General features: G+C 40.9%; 1 protein-coding gene across 1 annotated transcript in view; it reads right to left on the bottom strand.

Moving 5' to 3' along the window:
* AFG3L2 (AFG3 like matrix AAA peptidase subunit 2) overlaps positions 1-23,649 on the bottom strand; it is a 231,269-nt gene that overhangs the window by 199,093 nt on the left and 8,527 nt on the right. The window contains exon 2 of the mRNA XM_053714902.1: positions 19,157-19,247. Coding sequence (XP_053570877.1) covers positions 19,157-19,247 — 91 coding nt within the window. The remainder of the gene's footprint in view (positions 1-19,156; positions 19,248-23,649) is intronic.

Raw genomic sequence — 23,649 nt, 5'->3', positions numbered from 1 at the left:
ACCGGAAAGCGACTGGATCAGGATTGCTTCCAGATGCTTTCCAGACCAAGGACATACGCCATATGTCCTCGGTCATTAACTGTATTTTTTTTGAGGACGTATGGCGTACGTCTTTGGTCGTTAAGGGGGTAAAATGTGAGATTATATGACTGGGAGTGTGATTAGAGCAACATTTAAATCAAAGAAAAAAAAACCCTATTAAATTTTAAATGGAAAAATATAAACTTTATGTGTAGAAAGAGCATACTTTTCCCTATTCTCTTAATAGGGTTTTTTTTCTTTGTATCTTCAAATATATTTATTTGGTTAAAATAACACCAATTTTCTTATGGGCACATCAGGTAACAAATTGTACATATATTGTATCACAATACCCAAAAATATTTTGAGGACAAATCAATGTCTTAAAACCGAAATGTCTCTTAACTTGGCCCAGGATTGATGAACGTTCCGGCACGTGTTTCACCTTTCCTGGCTTTTTCAAGAATACATTTTTCTCAGTATTGCCAAATATTTAACTTCCCATTCAATCTCCTATTAGTTCCACTGAAAAGTGCCTTTACATTGTGGTCTATGGGGACTATGATTTCACTGTTAATATATATGTATATGCTTACATACATATATGTTAATATGTGAATCGCCATAGAACAAGCCACTGAGCTGTTTGTTCCCGGTAGAGCGCTTCTCTCTTTCTATGCAAATTATTATGACCCTGGGGAAGTCTCCCTATGGGTGATGGGGGAAACCAGACGTGGACTCCTTGCCCAGTGTGCTTAGAGGAATGTGGCTGCACCTCACTGGCGAGGCCCATAGAAGGCCGAAACGATCGTCTGGGGTTGTCATGTTCCTTGTTCAGAGGAGAATTGCCTGGTATTTCGGGGCTGGACTGACCTTAATTGGCAGGATCAGACTGATATACTTCAGGAAAGTTTTCTTCTGTGAAAAGCACACTGGTCTAAAAGAGGCTGCTTCCGGGTGGTAAATCGCCATAGAACAAGCCACTGAGCTGTTGTTCGTTCCTGGTAGAGCGCTCCTCTCTTTGTATGCAAATATGTGAATATACACATATACACACAAATATAGTCAAATACATTTTAAATGTGCTGCCATTGCTGCGCAACTTACCCCTTCACGGGGCTAAGTTCTGTGCTGTGTATGACGTCATCGGAACGAGGCTCCCATTGAAGCCTATAGAAGCGTGCTCTCGTAAAAGATATTTTGTGCTCCACTCATAATCTGGCCCATAATGTATATAAAAAAAAAAAAGAAAAAAAAAAAAAGGGAAAATATTTTAGCTCAGAATTTCCTCGGTAGCCACATCCTATTGTAAAGCCACAATAGTTGTGGGGAGTGTCACCTGGCATGTGCAGGCACACTCCCTTTATTTCCCTCCAGTTTAAGGAAGTTTACTATGAAATCTCTTAAGATTATTATGGTGAAATCCCATGAGATCACAGCAAAGCAGAGTGTGAATTTTTTTCTCACCATGTCAATGACAGTAAAAAAAGAAGAGAAAAAAAAAAAGGAAAGAGAATATATATATTTATTTAGGGCTGCACAATTAATTGCATATGCAATTTAAAACCGCGATTGATCGCCGCAAATTAAAAACCTCAAGAGTATGCAATTTTTAGCCCTGCCCCCTATGACGTACAGGAGGGTTGTAACTGTTCATTGCGCGCAGGCTTCTGTAGGGAAAGGAGGAGGTGGGGGGGAGTAGGGAGGCTATGCAGGAGCTGCGCTATGGAGGAATTTGCTGGTTTGCCTCAGCTCTGATGGCAGCAGTCACAGCTGCCTACACAGGTAAAATAACGCCTGTTTACATAGAAAAAAAATGAAGCCTCTTCTTTTAAAGAAAGTATTTGACGCAAACAGTTCAGAAAGTGCACAACAGAAAATAGCTCACAGTGAAGTGCACTTTTACTTTACTGTCTGATCTATTTTCCATGGTGCACATTCTGAAATGTTTTTAAACCCTTCAACAAGACTTTCCTTTAAAGGGATATATATAGATATATATAGATATATATAGATATATATAGATATATATATAGATATATATAGATATATATAGATATATATAGATATATATAGATATATATAGATATATATAGAGAGAGAGAGAGATCTCTCTCTCTATATAGATATATATATATATATATATATCTCTCTAGATAGATATATATATATATATATATATATATATATATATATATATATATATATATATATATCTCTAGATAGATATATATATATATATATATCTCTCTCTAGATAGATATATATCTCTCTCTAGATAGATATATATCTCTCTCTAGATAGATATATATCTCTCTCTAGATAGATATATATCTCTCTCTAGATAGATATATATCTCTCTCTAGATAGATATATATCTCTCTCTAGATAGATATATATCTCTCTCTAGATAGATATATATCTCTCTCTAGATAGATATATATCTCTCTCTATAGATAGATATATATCTCTCTCTAGATAGATATATATCTCTCTCTATAGATAGATATATATCTCTCTCTATAGATAGATATATATCTCTCTCTATAGATAGATATATATCTCTCTCTATAGATAGATATATATCTCTCTCTATAGATAGATATATATCTCTCTCTATAGATAGATATATATCTCTCTCTATAGATAGATATATATCTCTCTCTATAGATAGATATATATCTCTCTCTATAGATAGATATATATCTCTCTCTATAGATAGATATATATCTCTCTCGATAGATATCTCTCTCGATAGATATATATCTCTCTCGATAGATATATATCTCTCTCGATAGATATATATCTCTCGATAGATATATATCTCTCGATAGATATATATCTCTCGATAGATAGATATATATATATCTCTCGATAGATAGATATATATATCTCTCTCGATAGATAGATATATATATCTCTCTCGATAGATAGATATATATATCTCTCTCGATAGATAGATATATATATATCTCTCTCGATAGATAGATATATATCTCTCTCGATAGATAGATATATATCTCTCTCGATAGATATATATCTCTCTCGATAGATATATATCTCTCTCGATAGATATATATCTCTCTCGATAGATATATATCTCTCTCGATAGATATATCTCTCTCGATAGATATATATCTCTCGATAGATATATATCTCTCGATAGATAGATATATATATATCTCTCGATAGATAGATATATATATCTCTCTCGATAGATAGATATATATATATCTCTCGATAGATAGATATATATCTCTCTCGATAGATAGATATATATCTCTCTCGATAGATAGATATATATCTCTCTCGATAGATAGATATATCTCTCTCTCGATAGATAGATATATCTCTCTCTCGATAGATAGATATATATCTCTCTCGATAGATAGATATATATCTCTCGATAGATAGATATATATCTCTCGATAGATAGATATATATCTCTCGATAGATAGATATATATCTCTCGATAGATAGATATATATCTCTCGATAGATAGATATATATCTCTCGATAGATAGATATATATATCTCTCGATAGATATATATCTCTCGATAGATATATATCTCTCGATAGATATATATATCTCTCGATAGATATATATATCTCTCGATAGATATATATCTCTCTCGATAGATATATATCTCTCGATAGATAGATATAGATAGATAGATAGATAGATATATATCTCTCGATAGATATAGATAGATAGATAGATAGATATATATATATATATATATATCTATCACAGAAGGGAACTGCACTCTCATACTGGACAGGGTACACATCCCATGACCCTGCAACATGCTCAGCCCTGGGTGTGTGCTGTCCCCAGAATCACAGGCAGTTAACTCCAGACAGGTTTGGGTGCAAGAACCATAGGGAAAATTACAAAACAAATTAATACAACACACACAGAAAACCCAGCACTCACTTACAAGCTCTCAGCTAAGATTTAAAAGCAAAAATGGAAAGGTTAATTACCACATATGGCCAAATGGGTCAAGCCCAATTACCTTGTCAAGGTCCTTTCCAATACCTGGGACCCTAAAACAGCCACACAATGCAAGCTTTCAAATCCAAACAAACTGGGAACAAGGGAAGGGTGCACAGGCATATGTAATCACCCTAGACATATACAAAACACGGAAGGGAACTGCACTCTCATACCGGCCCGGGTACACATCCCATGACCCTGCAACATGCTCAGCCCTGGGTGCCACTGGCACTCACAGGAAGCTGTGCTGTCACCAGAGTCACACGCAGTTAACCCCAGACAGGTTTGGGTGCAAGAACGATAGAGATGATGATAGAGAGAGACAGACAGACAGACAGAGATAGATTAGATTATATATATATATATATATATATATATATATATATATATATATACACACACATATACACACACAAAATTTATGCTTACCTGATAAATTATTTACTTTTGGAATGATGATTCTCCATAACATGTGGGAAATATTTCCTGCCACTAGGAGACAGTCAAGAACCCACATAAGAGCTTAAAATTCCTCCCATCTCTATTCAGTTTTACGTGTAGACAAGCAGAGAAAAGGAAACATATAGGTAGGAAAGACAAAGCAGGGTCTTTATAGGTGCCAATTAGAACTGTCGCCAAAAAATGAAATGGACGGGGCCTATGGACCATCACCAATCCAAAAGAAAATAATCAAGTAAGCATAAATGTTGTTTTCTTTCATAAAATGATGATCCATAGAGCTCCATAACATGCAGGATTAATACCCAAGCAGATGATCCATGTTAAGGAAAGGGTGGGACAATTTTCCTGGCAGTTCCTATTTAGCAGACACTGCAGCCTGAATGACTTTCCTAACAAATGCTACTTACGAGGAAGCAAAAACAAAGCAATACAATTTTGAAAAGGTATTTAGAGAAGACCAAGTTGCAGCTTTGCAAATTTGTTCCAAAGATGCATAATTTTTGAAAGCCCAGGAAGTTGCAACTGCTCTTGTAGAGTGAGCTGTGATATGCTTAGCCAACACCAAGTAAGCCTTGTGAATCACTTGTTTGAGCCAAGAGTCAATGCTACGGTACTAGCCCTCTGCCCATTAAAAAGGGACAGTACACTGTAAAATTGTTTTTCCATTAATGTATTTTCAATGACTTGTTATACCAGCTGCAGAGTATAAAATACTTAAGAAATTGCATTTTCAGGTTTATTTGTTTTTATGAAGTAGCTGGTTTTGTGCTTTGAAACCACAACCTATTACAATGGGTTGAACGTAAGGCAATATCAGAGCTCATTACGTTTTAACTTTGTGTACACAGACTTGCTTCCTTATCTTATATTTATCTGGCACACCAAAGCTGAATACATAGAGAGAACAATGGAAAATGGATCATTTTATTACTTAATTATCCTGCAGCCCACTGAGAGTGTAACTTCTTCTGTTGGCTGTGTTTACTTAGGCTTGTCAATAGCATATACTCCAGTATAGGTTGCTATACAACAGGCTAAATCAGCTATTTCAAATGCTGAAATAGGGGTAAAGGAGCCACTTGTAAACAATTTAATACTCTCTAGCAGGTAAAATGGATCACTTGGAATAATTTAAAGGAGATAAGCTTTTTGGGTGAACTGTCCCTTTAAGAGTCCCAGAGTAGTGAACAACCCAAACTGATTATAGACGGGAGGAATTTTAACCTCTGCCAATCCTTAGGTCGTTCCATGCTGTCCTAACTACACTGGCCTTTAACGCCCATAGGACGGCATAGAATGTCCTAGCCTTTTGGCTGTACTGAAGCCAAAGGCGCTTCCTGTATGGGATCCAGGGCTAGAGGGCATGCCGAGCATCATATGGACTCCACCCAGACACAATCCCAACATTGAAATCAGGCGATCGCGTGATTTCACTTTTTAACTTATTTGTTTACATCAGACCTTTGTTCCGATGTAGACAAATAAGTCCAGACAGGAAGGGGTAAAGCTCTGTGTGTTCTTGACCTCCTAGTGGCGGAAAATATATTCAACATGTTATGAAGCACTGTGGGCCATTATCGTTTTACGAAATATATATGCACACCATGGGGTGAGAGCCTTTACGATAGATAGCTGATGTATGCTCGGGTTTCTTTTGGGCTGGGCCTCCGCCCTAGGAGGAGATTTCATGTCTTGAAACAAATGTCTTGGTAATATACTGTTTGAATTATATAAATGTTGTTCTCAGGAGAGATAGAAGGACAGATTTGTGAAGAATGTAAATTTGATGGCAATAATGAATCGTGAATTTTTGTCATGTGAACATTTCCTTGTATTGGAAAATTCAATAAAAACGTTTTCCAATAAATATATATATATATTGGAATCGGGTGTGTTCTAATAGCGCTTGCAGAAGATGTTCCTCATAAGTGAGTGGGAGGGGAAACAGAAATGGGAATATCCCCATTATTTTTAAGAATGTATTATTGTTTGTCTGATTGTGTTTGTCTTTGTTTGTATTTGTGCGAGTATGTTGTTCTCTGGGTATGTTTTGGTATTCCGTGTTTTCATTGGTGTGTGTGTTATTCTATCTGGAAAAAAATCTATTTTTAGTATTACAGAAAACTTCTATGTTTGGTGTGTCTGTGGCATCAACAAATTCATCTCTTTCTATGTTAATATGCGTTTCCCCTACTTCAATTTTCTTATTATTGATATCTCTTTCAAGTTTTTTCTTTTTCTTTAAAATAGTGTCATATTCCAATTTCTGGGTTCTGCTTGCAATATCTTTATCTAACTGTTGGTAGTATACATCTTCATTAACCCCTTAATGACCACAGCACTTTTCCATTTTCTGTCCGTTTGGGACCAAGGCTATTTTTACATTTTTGTGGTGTTTGTGTTTAGCTGTAATTTTCCTCTTACTCATTTACTGTACCCACACATATTATATACCGTTTTTCTTGCCATTAAATGGACTTTCAAAATATACCATTATTTTCATCATATCTTATAATTTACTATAAAAAATATTATAAAATATGAGGAAAAAATGGAAAAAAACACACTTTTTCTAACTTTGACCCCCAAAATCTGTTACACATCTACAACCACCAAAAAACACCCATGCTAAATAGTTTCTAAATTTTGTCCTGAGTTTAGAAATACCCAATGTTTACATGTTCTTTACTTTTTTTGCAAGTTATAGGGCTATAAGTACAAGTAGCACTTTGCCATTTCCAAACCACTTTTTTTCAAAATTAGCGCTAGTTACATTGGGACACTAATATCTTTCAGGAATCTCTGAATATCCATTGACATGTATATATTTTTTTTTAGAAGACATCCCAAAGTATTGATCTAGGCCCATTTTGGTATATTTCATGGCACCATTTCACCGCCGAATGCGATCAAATAAAAAAATTATTTTACTTTTTCACAAATTTTTTCACAAACTTTAGGTTTCTCACTGAAATTATTTACAAACAACTCATGAAATTATGGAATAAATGGTTGTAAATGCTTCTCTGGGATCCCCTTTGTTCATAAATAGCAGACATATATGGCTTTGGCTTTGCTTTTTGGTAATTAGAAGGCTGCTAAATGCCACTGCGCACCAACCGTGTATTATGCCCAGCAGTGAATGGGTTAATTAGGGAGCATGTAGGGAGCTTCTAGGGTTAATTTTAGCTCTAGTGTAGTGTAGTAGACAACCCCAAGTATTGATCTAGGCCCATTTTGGTATATTTCATGCCACCATTTCACCGCCAAAAGCAATCAAATAAAAAAAAATTGTTCACTTTTTCAAACTTTAGGTTTTTCACTAAAATTATTTACAAACAGCTTGTGCAATTATGGCACAAATGGTTTTAAATGCTTCTCTGGGATCCCCTTTGTTCATAAATAGCAGACATATATGGCTTTGGCGTTGCTTTTTGGTAATTATAAGGCCGCTAAATGCTGCTGCGCATCACATGTGTATTATGGCCAGCAGTGAAGGGGTTAATTAGGTAGTTTGTAGGGAGCTTGCAGGGTTAATTTTAGCTTTAGTGTAGAGATCAGACTCCCACCTGACACATCCCACCCCCTGATCCCTCCCAAACAGCACTCTTCCCTCCCCCACCCCACAATTGTCCCCGCCATCTTAAGTACTGGCAGAAAGTCTGCCAGTACTAAAATAAAAGGTATAAAAAAAAAAAAAAAAAATTTTTTTTAAGCATATTTACATATGCTGCTATGTAGGGTCCCCCCTTAGCCCCCAACCTCCCTGATCCCCCCAAAATAGCTCCCTAACCCTCCCCCTCTGCCTTATTGGGGCCATCTTGGGTACTGGCAGCTGTCTGCCAGTACCCAGTTTGCAAATAAAAATGTTTTATTTTTTATGTTTTACTTTTTGTTTCTGTAGTGTAGCTTCCCCCCCACAGTCCAATACCCCACCAGCCAAACCGATCACCAAAAAAACCATATTAACCCCTTTGATCCCCACTTCTAACATAAACATTTTCTGTAGGTAGTGGTTCCCACCCGCTCCCTCCCCGTGCACGCGCCCGCCCGGCCTCCCCGTGCACGCGCGCGCGTCCGTGCGCGTCCCCCCCTGTCGTCCCCGCCCCCGATCCCGCCCCCCTCCGCATCACAAAGGCCATCGATGGCCGCCACCCACCTCCCATACCGGCTCCCACCCACCAACGAACGTAGCCGTTAATGTCCGGTGCAGAGAGGGCCACAGAGTGGCTCTCTCTGCACCGGATGGCTACAAATGGTTATTGCAGGATGCCTCGATATCGAGGCATCACTGCAATAACCGGAAAGCAGCTGGAAGCGAGCAGGATCGCTTCCAGCTGCTTTCCAAACCGAGGACGTGCAGGGTACGTCCTCAGGCGTTAACTGCCTTTTTTTTGAGGACGTACCCTGCACGTCCTCGGTCATTAAGGGGTTAAAGGGTTGTAGTTTTTGTCTGATTTCTTTTCCTATTTTCTCTAGGTTCTCCGTTTCCACAACAACCGTTTCCACAGTAACTAAGTGGTTGCCTCTTGATCCAGCATACTTATCTAACATAATATATAATATATATATAAAGAATATATATATAAACAGTTTATATACAACTATATTTATTCACACATCTTTATTTTTTGATATATAAATATATACTCAAATATTTATTTGGGGGCATATTCTCTTGTCTCCCTTACTTGTGCTTTGGTGTTAACATACACCATCCATTTCTACTCGTCGCTGATCGCTGACCCCTGTGATCCAACAGGTGAGCATTTATTATTATTTATTTCGATCTCAACTACTCACCACTCATCTGGGGATATTCCCATTTCTGTTTCCCCCCCTCCCACTCACTTATGAGGAACATCTTCTGCAAGCGCTATTAGAACACACCCGATTCCAATCCTCACCACTTTCGTCTCACCCAGGAGGAATGAGACATCACTAATAGCAGCAGGCATTGGACATCCTCATAGAGCATTTCACTATACAACTACTATTGCTCTAATTGTAGCGCAACTACCTACAACCCTCTCTCTTCGCATATATATATATACACCTATTGTGCCACATATAGGCCGCATCTGATTATAGGCCGCACCCTTAAAGTTTGGGTGCCATTTTGAAGAAATAAAATTAAAGAAAACACACACAATGTGCAAAATGTTGCAAAACTATCCAACTCCAGCGGACTACAATCCCCATAAGGCCACAGGGTGCACCGGAAGTTCGGCTGTACTGTGCAAGTACAAATTTGCCGATAAGCACCCGATTATAGGCCGCACCCTGCATATAGGCCGCACTGCACATTTAAAGCTACAAAACAAGGGAAAAAAGTGCGGCCTATATGCAGAACAATACGGTATATACACACACACACACACACACACATATACATACATATACATGAACACTAAACTTTTGTGCATCATAAACTAGAATTTACGCTTTTTTTTTTTTTTTAACAAATGGAGCATGTGAAATTATTTTTTTATTAGTTTTTTTTTTTTTTTAAACAAAGGGTGCAGATTTCTGCTTGTCCTGAACAGTTTTCTCATCCAGCTTACAAACATGTGCCCCTCTCCACCAACAAAGCGGTTGGAACTGTTTTTTTTTTTTTCATCCAGTGAGCATTAGTATGAATCACACAATGGATACTGCTGTATTAGCTTTCATCTACACATAAACAGAATAATTACCATTTTATTCCAGACAAAAATATTTTCATCTCGTTTAAATGCACGACATAGTTCTGACCAGAGAATAAAACAGATAGAGTGCTTTGCAAAAGTTTTAGGCAGGTGTGAAAAAATGCTCTAAAGTAAATCTTTAAAAAAAAAAAAAAAAAATAGGATTGTTAATAGTTTATTTTTATCAATTAGAAAACACAGGGTAAGTGAACAGAAGAAAAATCTAGATTAAATCAATATCTACTGTGACCACACTTTGCCTTCAAATCAGCATCAATTATCTTTATGTAATCCCAGTCAGACTCTATGTTGGGATCAGGGCTCTGTGGGGGCCATACAATCACTTCCAGGACTTCTTATTCTTTTTTATGCTGTAGATCATTTTTAAAAGGGACAGATTACTCAACAACTCTCTCTCTTTAATTTGTTACAAATTATCCATTTTACCTGCTGGTGCATATTAAGTTACAAATAGCTATTTAGCCTTTATATTGGCATTTGAAATAGCTGATTTAGCCTAGGGTATCCCAACCTATACTGATAGTTTCAGTATAAGTATAGGCTATTGTGTAACGAAGTAAACACAGCCAGCAGAAGAAATTACACTCACAGTGAGAGGTGGAAGAGAAAGCTCTAAAATGTTTATTTTCAATTGTACATAGACAGAGATAAGAAAGGGAAGCATTTGAGTGATAAGATAACGACATCTGATAGCACTGCAAACAGCCTATTCTGATAGGCTTCAAAGAGCAAATCCAGCTATTGCTTTTGCAAAAAGAAGCATAAATGAGCAATTTCTCATATTTTATACACTACAGCTGGTATAAAAAGTCATGGGGAACATATTCTGGGAAAACAATTTTACAGTGAACTGCCCCTTTAACGAATTTGCTGTATGTTTGGGGTCTTTATAATGCTGCAGAATAAATATGGGCAATATGCCTCAATAGAAGTTCCGCCCCTGGTTTTAGCGTACATATTAAAACTCCTTCCTGCCGGGACTTATTTGTCTACATCGGAACAAAGTTCCAATGTGAACAAATAAGTAAAAATTGAAATCACGCGATTGTTCATGAGATTGTGTGATTTCAATGATGGGGTCGGGTCAGGGGAGTGCCTATGACTCAATCCGATTTCGCAAGCGGCTGTAGGAAAGTCAAAAAGCCCAGCCCAACGGTGGGAAACGGTTAAAGGGACAATCTACACCAGAATGTTTATTGTTTTAAAAGATAGATAATCCCTTTATTACCCATTCCCCAGTTTTGCATAACCAACACAGTCATAATACTATACTTTTAACCTCTGTGATTATTTTGTATCTAAGCCTCTGCAAACTGCCCCTTTATTTCAGTTCTTTTGACAGACTTGCAGTTTAGCCAATTAGTGCCTGCTCCCAGATAACTTCACGTGCACAGTGTTATCTATATGAAATATGTGAACTAACACCCTCTAGTGGTGAAAAACTGTTAAAATGCATTCTGAAAAGAGGTGGCCCTTCAAGGTCTAATAAATTAGCATATGAACCTCCTAGGTTAAGCTTTCAACTAAGAATACCAAGAGAACAAAGCAAAATTGGTGATAAAAGTAATTTGGAAAATTGTTTAAAATTACATGCTCTATCTGAATCATGAAAGTTTATTTTGGCCTAGACTGTCCCTTTAATCATGCACCTGACTATATGCCTACAAAATCCCTGACTTTGCGCAAGTGTACCTATTGATGCTATTGATAAGGCAAAGGGTGATCATGCCAAATATTCATTTGATTTAGAAATTTTCTGTTAACTCAATTAGAATTTTGTAAATTGATCAAAATAAATTATTCACATTTTTTCACACCTGCTTAGACCTTTTCACAGTACATTATACAGTCCTGGCCAAAAGTTTTGAAAATAACACAAATATTAATTTTCACAAAGTCTGCTGCTTCAGTGTTTTTATATCTTTTTGTCAGATGTTAAGGTATACTGAAGTATAAATTACAAGCATTTCATAAGTGTCTAAGGCTTTTATTGGAAAGTCAATATTTGCAGTGTTGACCCTTCTTTTTCAAGACCGTTGCAATTCGCCCTGGCATGCTGTCAATCAACTACTGGGCCACAGCCTGACTAATGGAAGCCTTTTCTTGCATAATCAATGCTTTGAGTTTTGTAAGAATTTGTGGGGGTGTTTTTGTTCACCCACCTCTTGAGGATTGGCCACAAGTTCTCAATGGGATTGAGGTCTGGGGAGTTTCCTGGCCATGGACGCAAAATTTCTATGTTTTGTTCCTCAAGCCACTTAAGTTATCACTTTTGCCTTATGGCAAGGTGCTCCATAATGCTAGAAAAAACATTGTACGTCACCAAACTGTTCTTGGATGGTTGGGAGAAGTTGCTCTTGGAGGATGTTTTTGTACCATTCTTTATTCATGGTTGTGTTCTTAGGCAAAATTGTAAATAAGCCCACTCCCTTGGCTGAGAAGCAACCCCACAAATGAATGGTCTCAGGATGCTTAGCATGACACAGGACTGATGGTAGCGCTCACGTTTTCTTCTCCGGACAAGGTTTTTTCCGGATGCCCCAAACAATCGGAAAGGGGATTCATCAGAGAAAATGACTTTAACCACAGTCCTTAGGAGTCCAATCCCTGTACCGTTTTCAGAATATTAGCTTCCTTCTTTGCTGCCCTTCTTGACACCAGGCCATCCTCCAAAAGTTTTCGCCTCACTGTGCGTGCAGATGCACTCACACCTGCCTGCTGCCATTCCTGAGCAAGCTCTGCAGTGGTGGTGCCCCAATCCTGCAGCTGAATTGACTTTAGGAGAGGGTCCTGGCGCTTGCTAGTCTTTCTTGGGCGCCCTGAAGCCTTCTTCACAACAATTGAACCTCTCTCCTTGAAGTTCTTGATAATCCGATAAATGGTTGATTTAGGTGCAATCTTAGTAGCAGCAATATCCTTGCCTGTGAATGCTTTCTTGTGCAAAGCAGTGATGACTGCACGTGTTTCCTTGCAGGTGACCATTGTTAATAGAGGAAGAACAATGATTTCAAGCACCACCCTCCTTTTAAAGTTTCCAGTCTGCTATTCAAACTCAATCAGCATGAAAGAGTGGTCTCCAGCCTTGTCCTCGTCAACACTGACACCTGTGTTAACGAGAGAATTACTAACATGTCAGCTGATCCTTTTGTGGCAGGGCTGAAATTCAGTGGAAATGTTTTTTTGTGGATTATGTTCATTTTCATGGCAAAGAGGGACTTGTCTATTAATTGCAATTGATCTGATCACTCTTCACAACATTCTGGAGTATATGCAAATTGCCATCATAAAAACTGAGGCAACAGAATTTGTGAAAATTAATATTTGTGTTTCTCAAAACTTTTGGCCAGGACTATATTACTAAACTTTGCTGTTGTCCATGTGCTAACATGAGTAATTAAAAAGGGACATGAAACCCTTTTTTTTTTTTACATGATTCAGATAGAGCATCCAGTTTAAACAACTTTCAAATATACTTCTATTTTCAAATTTGAATTATTCTCTTAGTATGTTTTTGTAGCTGAGAACAAAGGGTGAGCCAATGGTAAGAGGCATATATGATCAGCCACCAATTAGCAGCTAGCTCACAGTAGTGTAATGCTGCTCTTGAGACTACCTAGGTATGATTTTCAACAAAGGATACCAGGAGAAGGTAGAAAATAAGATAAGATAATAGAAGTAAATTAGAAACATAAAAATTATGCTTACCTGATAATTTTATTTTCTTCTGAAGGGAAGCGTCCACAGCTGCATTCATTACTTTTGGGAAATACAGAACCTGGAGACACCCCAGCCAAAAGGCTTAAAATACCTCCCCCACTTCCCTCATCCCCCAGTCATTCTGCCGAGGGAACAAGGAACAGTAGGAGAAATAACAGGGTGAAAAAAGGTGCCAGAAGGACAAAAATTTACAGCCACCTCATAGATAAAAACACAGGCGGGAGCTGTGGACTCTTCCCTTCAGAAGAAAATGAAATTATGAGGTAAGCATAATTTATGCTTTTCTTCTTAAAAGGGAAGAGTCCACAGCTGCATTCATTACTTTTGGGAAAATAATACCCAAGCTAGAGGACACTGAATGCAAATAACGGGTTGGTACAAAAGGCGGCCCCTTCGAAAGGCACCACAGCCTGATTACTCGACACCCTAAAAAGTATAGTCCGTCAAGCCCAAACAACCTCAGAGGAGTCAACCCCGCGGATCACGACTCCCATGAAGGTACCCAGCCAAAACAAGGACCGCTATCTGCCCCCAAAAAGGGGAACAGAATCTCAAGAGAAATCCCAATGATCATTCCACTCTGCAGAACATAGAGCAACCCATGGTTGTCGTACAGTAGCAACACCCAGGGAGACGAACTCCCTAGAAACACAGGACCCAAAGAAAAAGATCCATACACAGGGAAACATGTCCCAAAAAGGACCCGAGGAACACCATCATATCCCTGACCCTGAACCATACCCAAAAGGTATTCCAGGAAAACCATGAGTTCCGATGCCTCATATCAGATCTAGATCTGCAAGCTAGACAGCAGAAATAGGATAACTATCCCAGCAGCTAGTAAAGAGTTCTCCAAAAAGAACACCCACCATCTGAACAGGAACCCCCAATGGCCAGTTTCCAGGTAGAAAGCTGACTCACCGTTGCTAAACCCAAACACCGAAGGCGTTCCAAAGCTTGCTAACACCCAGTCAAAGTGCAATTAGCCGTAGCTGGTTACACCCTCCAAGTGCAATAGCTGTAGATGGGTTCAACTGCAAACCTTCCAAGGGCTCACAGCCCTCTGAATATCTGGCTCCAAGGAGCGCCCCCTCCCAACACCGAACGTCAGTGGAAAAGAGGAGGACATCCAAGACCTCCCACAAAGGAGAGAACCGACTCTAGAGAAAACGGTCAACCCTGCAAAGAGTAACCGACGCCCAATCTTCCCTCTAGGATAATGATCCAAGTCCAAAGGCTTGTCAAGACCAAAGACAAGAATCCCAGACTTCCAGAAGAGAAAGGATGGGTCAACGCAGGAACAAAGCCCCCAGTTAGACCGCTGACCTTTACAACAGTATGCTACCATGAGTCAGGATAGACATTGCGCTCGGGTACAAAACCCCCTACATGGCTGTCTTCTCTAAAACAGGGAACACTTCTCAAGGGAAGAAGGTCCTCCATATATCAAAATCCAACCTATAGCAGGAACCCCTTAGGGATCAAACTCTCATCCTCCCACTGCAGGAACGGAGGAACCAGTCACTACATTGCAATTCCTCTTCCGGGATTCTGGAACGCAAGAATGGAAAAGACCCTTACAAGGCAAGACCCACAGGTCGCTCCAGATACTAAGGTAACTCCGAACCTGGAGAACCCTACCCCCGCTATAGAAGAGAAGGAAACAAACAACGGAAACCTACCCTACCATAGAGGCGAGACCCCTCAGCGATATCGCCAACCCAGGTAAGGATACCTGGAGTCTACAGGAACAGCGTAAATGTGCCAGAAGACCAGTAGGGAAACGTCAGAAGGATTATTTGTGAAGATGGGACTTATCTCACTCATCACTGCCTTCAGAACCTCTGTGAGCATCTGCTTTGCTGAGGCAGGCCGAGGAGTTAGAAAGACCCTTTCAGGCAGCCCAGCACAGATAGGTACATAACCATCTGTCCTAAAGCCTAAGCCACAAAACAAGGCATCTCTCATAGAGCCCCAGCCTCTACGGAGAGAGGCCCGCGGGACCACAAACATCTAGTGTGAGATTGAACTGTCCACACCCATCCAAGGAGAGACACGGACCTAGGTCATCCTCGAAAAAGGAATCAAACGAAGATCCAACTTCAAGAGGAACCCTAAGCTGCCTCCTACAAGGAGGAATGTACCTCTAAGGTCCGTAGGCTTGGCGATCTAGCAATAGCCTCAAACCCAAGAGTCACAAAGGACTTCCTTAACGGTCTAAGATTCAGCACACAGGGCACTTGGATCGCACAGAAATCTCATAGGCAAGCGTTAATACATGCTAAACACACAGGCAAGGGAGCAACCAACACCCAAAGGCGAATGAGAACCTGTACCCTGCTAGCCATCCGCACTTAAGGCACCGCCCACGAAACCCCCAACTGAGCAACGAGGATAAAAGGACAACTACCTGACCCCAGAAGGGCAGGTCTCCGTAATCGACCTCGCCCCTTCACTGACAAACCCCAAGGCTAGAGTTGCAATGAAGACGGAAATACACCCGAACATCGAGACCATGGTCAGACCAAGGGTAATGGCAGAGACAATAGCCAGAGATCCTAGAAGGATCTATCTTCCAAAATCTTCTTTAAGCAGGCAACAGCTGGAGCTTCGCAGCTCCCCACAGAGGAAGGGAACCCCTGCACACCAACTCTTAGAGTAACACAACTCTGAGCAGAGAAGGAATATGCCCGCACATCCCAACCATATGATCCATTAAAGGGGACACCTGGATCTGAACCAGAGACCTCTTGATCTGTAGTCCAATGCTCTACCACTGAGCTATATCGCCTAACTTCCCAAGGTGGGAAGGAAGGAGACTCCGCCACTGCAAGAAAATACTTAACAGGCTAAAGAGTCAGTGTCCGGAAGACCTTGAGTGAAAATGCAAATTATTAAATCACTCGGCACACCAGACCACATAGGTCACACACACATCTCCCACTCCAAGAATGGAATAATGGTTCTGAGTCCCCGGGGACCTGAAGAACCATGATGTTGTCTGCAAAAACAGATCCGCATCCCAGGCGAGAAGCCCGCACAGCCAACCTATATTGGCACTCATAACCCTCCATTCGGAGGGGTTGCATTTAAACAACAGGCCTCATACTTAGACAGGATCCGTGCGCCTGGAGTCCATAGAATAGGCCAAGAGACATTCAAAATCGAGCAAGATTAATCAGCACCACGAGGGTGACATGAACCCTGGCAAAAGCCGAAAAAGTATCCGATCAGTACCTGCCTGGTATAAGGACACTCTAGAACTGCCCAAGGTCCAAGAAAATTCGCTCGAAGGATCGATAAATGAACTAGAAAAACATAATTCTATTATTCAATATATGCGCTACTTCCGAGAAAGTGCCCACGCGACCTAAGTCGCAAGTATCGGTTCCAGAGAAGAACGATCATAAAAACGAAAATCTAACATACATGAGCTTAAAAAAAAACAAATTAAACACATCCATCTGGATCAAAAATAAAATGAAGGCCGCACCCATCGGGTGAACGCCCAAGGTGAATGAGGATGACAACGGAACCAGCCGATTAAAGCCACATTCAGCCAAGCTCAGAACTGGAAACGAAAAACATATAGCAAAAGAAAAACGGCGATGTTAAGGAGATTGGCATAATCCCCAAACGTCCTATCCATTTTGTCATCCAGCTTCTAAGGCCTCGGATCCCTCGGCCCGCTAGGACTGGGATCCTCCAACATTGCCAAAACATATCTTAAAAGAACACGAAGGCGAGCCAGCCTATAACGAAAGGCAAAATCATCCTTCGCCGGATCAACTGAAGACCCTGGCTCCGAGATAGGGGCCCCTGAAGCCTCAGGGGCCAACTCTTCCCTAGAAGGCCAACTCTCAACGGGCCCTGTTAATGGAACACAGACAGTTTCTTAGAAATACTTCACTTGGGAGATATAAATGATTCAGCGCCATAGAAATGGCATGCGGAACCATGCCGTAACCTCTGGAGGAAAAAAGCCACCCTCCGGAGAAGGCGTAAAGGCCAGAGGGACACCTGCTAGCCGGGAAGTAGACTGCGACACTCGCTTCACGGGTCATGGAAACCTCGGAGGCGGATGGCTCAATGCATTCTAAGCTCCCTGCTTCAGGAGAAGAGAGAGTACTCTAGAACGGCAATCGGAACATAACTGATGGGCATTGATTACCCGGGCCATTTCATATTCATCACAAGACACATCCTTCGTATCGGAGGCATCCGTGTCACGCATATCAGAATCCTCCATAATCTTGAGATTACAAAAATGACAAAAAAACTAACTGGCACCCTTTAACACCCCAATGGCTGGGGCACTCACCACCTCCTGTGGCCCAGACAACCCACGAGCAAGACTCTCTCGGTCGCACACAGTCAGCATACGGAAGTGAGAAACAACGTAACCGCACCCGTCACGAGGTGCACCGTGCCAGTCAAAAAGGGTGCGCAATCTGGAAAGATCGCGTCATTAAAAGAAGGCCGTTATGTTTCATAAAGGCCGTGAGCCTAAGTATAGCTACACAGTTGCAGATAGAACCATATAACAAACATGATTAAAAGTCCCCCCTGTTTAACCCATGATTCCTTATTAAGAAAAAAGGAGTCCCACTGGGACCCTACCTTGTTTAGTTAACATTACATTCACATATCGAAATAAAATTAAACAATCTTACCGGAATCTACACCGTGGAACATGAACACGACCCTTCATGTGTGACAGATAGTAGCCTCGCTTCTGACATGGCCTTTTATTAAAGAAAGGTAGGCAGCGAAACTCGTCAACGCTGATTACCAAGGAGCTGTTAATGAGTCGGGATGGGTTCGCAGGAAAACTCTCCCTGCATATCCGGACTCTGAGAGGCTGATAGGATTACTTAAAACTCCAGTCCCATTGCGAAGAGTACTACCCTCCATGAGAGACTATCTTGAACTTCTGACACTTCTCTGTCAACCTCCTGTGACGAAAGGCAAAGAATGACTGGGGGATGAGGGAAGTGGGGGAGGTATTTAAGCCTTTGACAGGGGTGTCTTTGCCTCCTCCTGGTGGCCAGGTTCTGTATTTCCCAAAAGTAATGAATGCAGCTCAGCTGTGGACTCTTCCCTTTTAAGAAGAAAAGGTAGTTTAAAACCCTCATACTTTGAATATATATCTAAATCATGAAAATTGAATTTTGACTTTTCTGTCCCTTTAAATAATACTCAATGAAAAACAAAATGAATAGAAGTAGCTTATACTGCCAGTCATACCTTTTGGGGGCTGTGAGCAGAGTCTTCTGTAAGCAGCAATAACATTGGCCAATAAAGTTCTCTTCTCCGAAGTGGTCACTTGACTGTGTATCTTTAAACAAAAATTATATATTATTTACAGTGTGTATGTATGTATGTATATAAAAACATATGTTAACGTTGTCTATAAAATACATATTGATAGAAATAGACAAATTACATTTTATAGCCCAGATTCTACATTTTAACCCCTTAATGACCACAATGTACCCTGTAGGTCACTGGTCGTTAAGGGTTTTTTCAGGACATAATAGCACAAGTCTAGCAAGAACACGCTATTAATGCCCTCCCTCCAGCAGTCTTTGTGGAATAGAGCAGTCTTAATGCTGGTGGCAAGACCATGCTATAAAACAATCAAGTCCCAAAAAAAGGCCAGTGACATACAGGGTACGTCGCTGGTCCTTAAGGGTTAAAACAACATAACAGTTTCTGTATGGGAGGTATCAGGGAGGTGGGAGAGTAATCCTTACACAAGAATACTATAAACCTTGCCAGCTAACTAATTAACCAAACACAGTTTATGTCCACAGCCCTTACTTCAAAGTAGCTTTTATTAAGGAACAATATCCAAAATATACAGAAGCAACGTTTGGGATTATTTTGCCTTAATCATGCCATGAAACTTATTGTATTTATCTGCTTTTCATACAAAAACATAATTTATGCTTACCTGATAAATTCCTTTCTTCTGTTGTGTGATCAGTCCACGGGTCATCATTACTTCTGGGATATAACTCCTCCCCAACAGGAAATGCAAGAGGATTCACCCAGCAGAGCTGCATATAGCTCCTCCCCTCTACGTCACTCCCAGTCATTCGACCAAGGACCAACGAGAAAGGAGAAACCAAGGGTGAAGTGGTGACTGTAGTATAATTTAAAAATATTTACCTGCCTTAAAAAACAGGGCGGGCCGTGGACTGATCACACAACAGAAGAAAGGAATTTATCAGGTAAGCATAAATTATGTTTTCTTCTGTTATGTGATGATCAGTCCACGGGTCATCATTACTTCTGGGATACCAATACCAAAGCAAAAGTACACGGATGACGGGAGGGCTAGGCAGGCTCATTATACAGAAGGAACCACTGCCTGAAGAACCTTTCTCCCAAAAATAGCCTCCGAAGAAGCAAAAGTGTCAAATTTGTAAAATTTTGAAAAAGTATGGAGCGAAGACCAAGTTGCAGCCTTGCAAATCTGTTCAACAGAGGCCTCATTCCTTAAAGGCCCCAAGTGGAAGCCACAGCTCTAGTAGAATGAGCTGTAATTCTTTCAGGAGGCTGCTGTCCAGCAGTCTCATAGGCCTAAACGAATTATGCTACGAAGACAGAAGGAAAGAGAGGTAGCCGAAGCCTTTTGACCTCTCCCTCTGACCAGAGTACACGACAAACAGGGAAGACGTTTGTCGAAATTCCTTAGTTGCCTGCAAATAGAACTTGAGGGCACGAACTACATCCAGATTGTGCAGAAGACGTTCCTTCTTTGAAGAAGGATTCGGGCACAAAGAAGGAACAACGATCTCCTGATTGATGTTCCTGTTAGTGACTACCTTAGGTAAGAAACCCAGGTTTTGTACGCAGAACTACCTTATCTGAATGAAAATCAAATAAGGAGAATCACAATGTAGGGCTGATAACTCAGAGACTCTCCGAGCCGAAGAAATAGCCGTTAAAAATAGAACTTTCCAAGATAACAACTTTATATCAATGGAATGAAGGGGTTCAAACGGAACTCCTTGTAAAACGTTAAGAACCAGGTTTTAAACTCCATGGCGGAGCAACAGTTTTAAACACAGGCTTGATCCTAGCTAAAGCTTGACAAAAAGCCTGGACGTCTGGAATTTCTGACAGACGCTTGTGCAACAAAATGGACAGAGCTGAGATCTGTCCCTTTAATGAACTAGCCGATAAACCCTTTTCTAAACCTTCTTGTAGAAAGGACAATATCCTAGGAATCCTAACCTTACTCCAAGAGTAACCTTTGGATTCGCACCAGGATAGGTATTTACGCCATATCTTATGGTAAAATCCTTCTGGTAACAGGCTTCCTAGCCTGTATCAGGGTATCAATAAACCGACTCAGAAAAACCACGTTTTGATAAAATCAAACGTTCAATTTCCAAGCAGTCAGCTTCAGAGAAGTTAGATTTTGATGTTTGAATGGACCCTGAATCAGAAGGTCCTGTTTTAGAGGTAGAGACCAAGGTGGACAGGATGACATGTCCACTAGATCTGCATACCAAGTCCTGCGTGGCCATGCAGGCGCTATTAGAATCACTGATGCTCTCTCCTGTTTGATTCTGGCAATCAATCGAGGAAGCATCGGGAAGGGTGGAAACACATAAGCCATCCCGAAGGTCCAAGGTGCTGTCAAAGCATCTATCAGAACCGCTCCCGGATCCCTGGATCTGGACCCGTAGCGAGGAAGTTTGGCGTTCTGACGAGACGCCATGAGATCTATCTCTGGTTTGCCCCAACGTCGAAGTATTTGGGCAAAGACCTCCGGATGAAGTTCCCACTCCCCCGGATGAAAAGTCTGACGACTCAAGAAATCCGCCTCCCAGTTCTCCACTCCCGGGATGTGGATTGCTGACAGGTGGCAAGAGTGAGGACTCTGCCCAGCGAATTATCTTTGATACTTCCATCATTGCTAGGGAGCTCCTTGTCCCCTCCCCTGATGGTTGATGTAAGCTACAGTCGTGATGTTGTCCGACTGAAACCTGATGAACCCCCGAGTTGTTAACTGGGGCCAAGCCAGAAGGGCATTGAGAACTGCTCTCAATTCCAGAATGTTTATTGGAAGGAGGCTCTCCTCCTGATTCCATAAACCCTGAGCCTTCAGAGAATTCCAGACAGCGCCCCAACCTAGTAGGCTGGCGTCTGTTGTTACAATTGTCCAGTCTGGCCTGCTGAATGGCATCCCCCTGGATAGATGTGGCCGAATAAAGCCACCATAGAAGAGAATTTCTGGTCTCTTGATCCAGATTCAGAGTAGGGGACAAATCTGAGTAATCCCCATTCCACTGTCTTAGCATGCACAATTGCAGAGGTCTGAGATGTAGGCGAGCAAAAGGTACTATGTCCATTGCCGCTACCATTAAGCCGATCACCTCCATGCATTGAGCTACTGACGGGTGTTGAATGGAATGAAGGACACGGCATACATTTTGAAGCTTTGTTAACCTGTCTTCTGTCAGGTAAATCTTCATTTCTACAGAATCTATCAGAGTCCCCAAGAAGGGAACTCTTGTGAGTGGAAAGAGAGAACTCTTCTTTTCGTTCACCTTCCATCCATGCGACCTTAGAAATGCCAGTACTAACTCTGTATGAGACTTGGCAGTTTGAAAGCTTGAAGCTTGTATCAGAATGTCGTCCAGGTATGGAGCTACCGAAATTCCTCGCGGTCTTAGGACCGCTAGAAGAGTACCCAGAACCTTTGTGAAGATTCTTGGAGCCGTAGCCAATCCGAATGGAAGAGCTACAAATTGGTAATGCCTGTCTAGAAAGGCAAACCTTAGATACCGGTAATGATCCTTGTGGATCGGTATGTGAAGGTAAGCATCCTTTAAATCCACTGTGGTCATGTACTGACCTTTTTGGATCATGGGTAAAATTGTCCGAATAGTTTCCATTTTGAACGATGGAACTCTTAGGAATTTGTTTAGGATCTTTAAATCCAAGATTGGCCTGAAAGTTCCCTCTTTTTTGGGAACTACAAACAGATTTGAGTTAAAACCCTTGTCCTTGTTCCGACCGCGGAACCGGATGGATCACTCCCATTAATAAAAGATCTTGTACGCAGCGTAGAAACGCCTCTTTCTTTATTTGGTTTTGTTGACAACCTTGACAGATGAAATCTCCCTCTTGGGGGAGAGAATTTGAAGTCCAGAAGGTATCCCTGAGATATGATCTCTAGCGCCCAGGGATCCCTGAACATCTCTTGCCCAAGCCTGGGTGAAGAGAGAAAGTCTGCCCCCCCACCAGATCCGGTCCCGGATCGGGGGCCCTCGATTCATGCTGTCTTAGGGGCAGCAGCAGGTTTCCTGGCCTGCTTGCCCTTGTTCCAGGACTGATTAGGTCTCCAGCCTTGTCTGTAACGAGCAACAGCTCCTTCCTGTTTTGGTGCAGAGGAAGTTGATGCTGCTCCTGCTTTGAAATTACGAAAGGAACGAAAATTAGACTGTCTAGTCTTAGCTTTGGCTTTGTCCTGAGGCAGGGCATGGCCTTTACCTCCTGTAATGTCAGCGATAATCTCCTTCAACCCGGGCCCGAATAAGGTCTGTCCCTTGAAAGGTATATTAAGCAATTTAGATTTAGAAGTAACATCAGCTGACCAGGATTTTAGCCACAGTGCTCTGCGTGCCTGAATGGCGAATCCTGAATTCTTAGCCGTAAGTTTGGTTAAATGTACTACGGCTTCCGAAATGAAAGAATTAGCTAGTTTAAGGACTCTAAAC

This window comes from Bombina bombina, chromosome 5 (genome assembly GCF_027579735.1).
Source record: "Bombina bombina isolate aBomBom1 chromosome 5, aBomBom1.pri, whole genome shotgun sequence".
Taxonomy (NCBI): Eukaryota; Metazoa; Chordata; class Amphibia; order Anura; family Bombinatoridae; genus Bombina; species Bombina bombina.
Note: the sequence above shows the minus strand (reverse complement) of the source record. Positions and strands in the feature narration are given on the sequence as shown.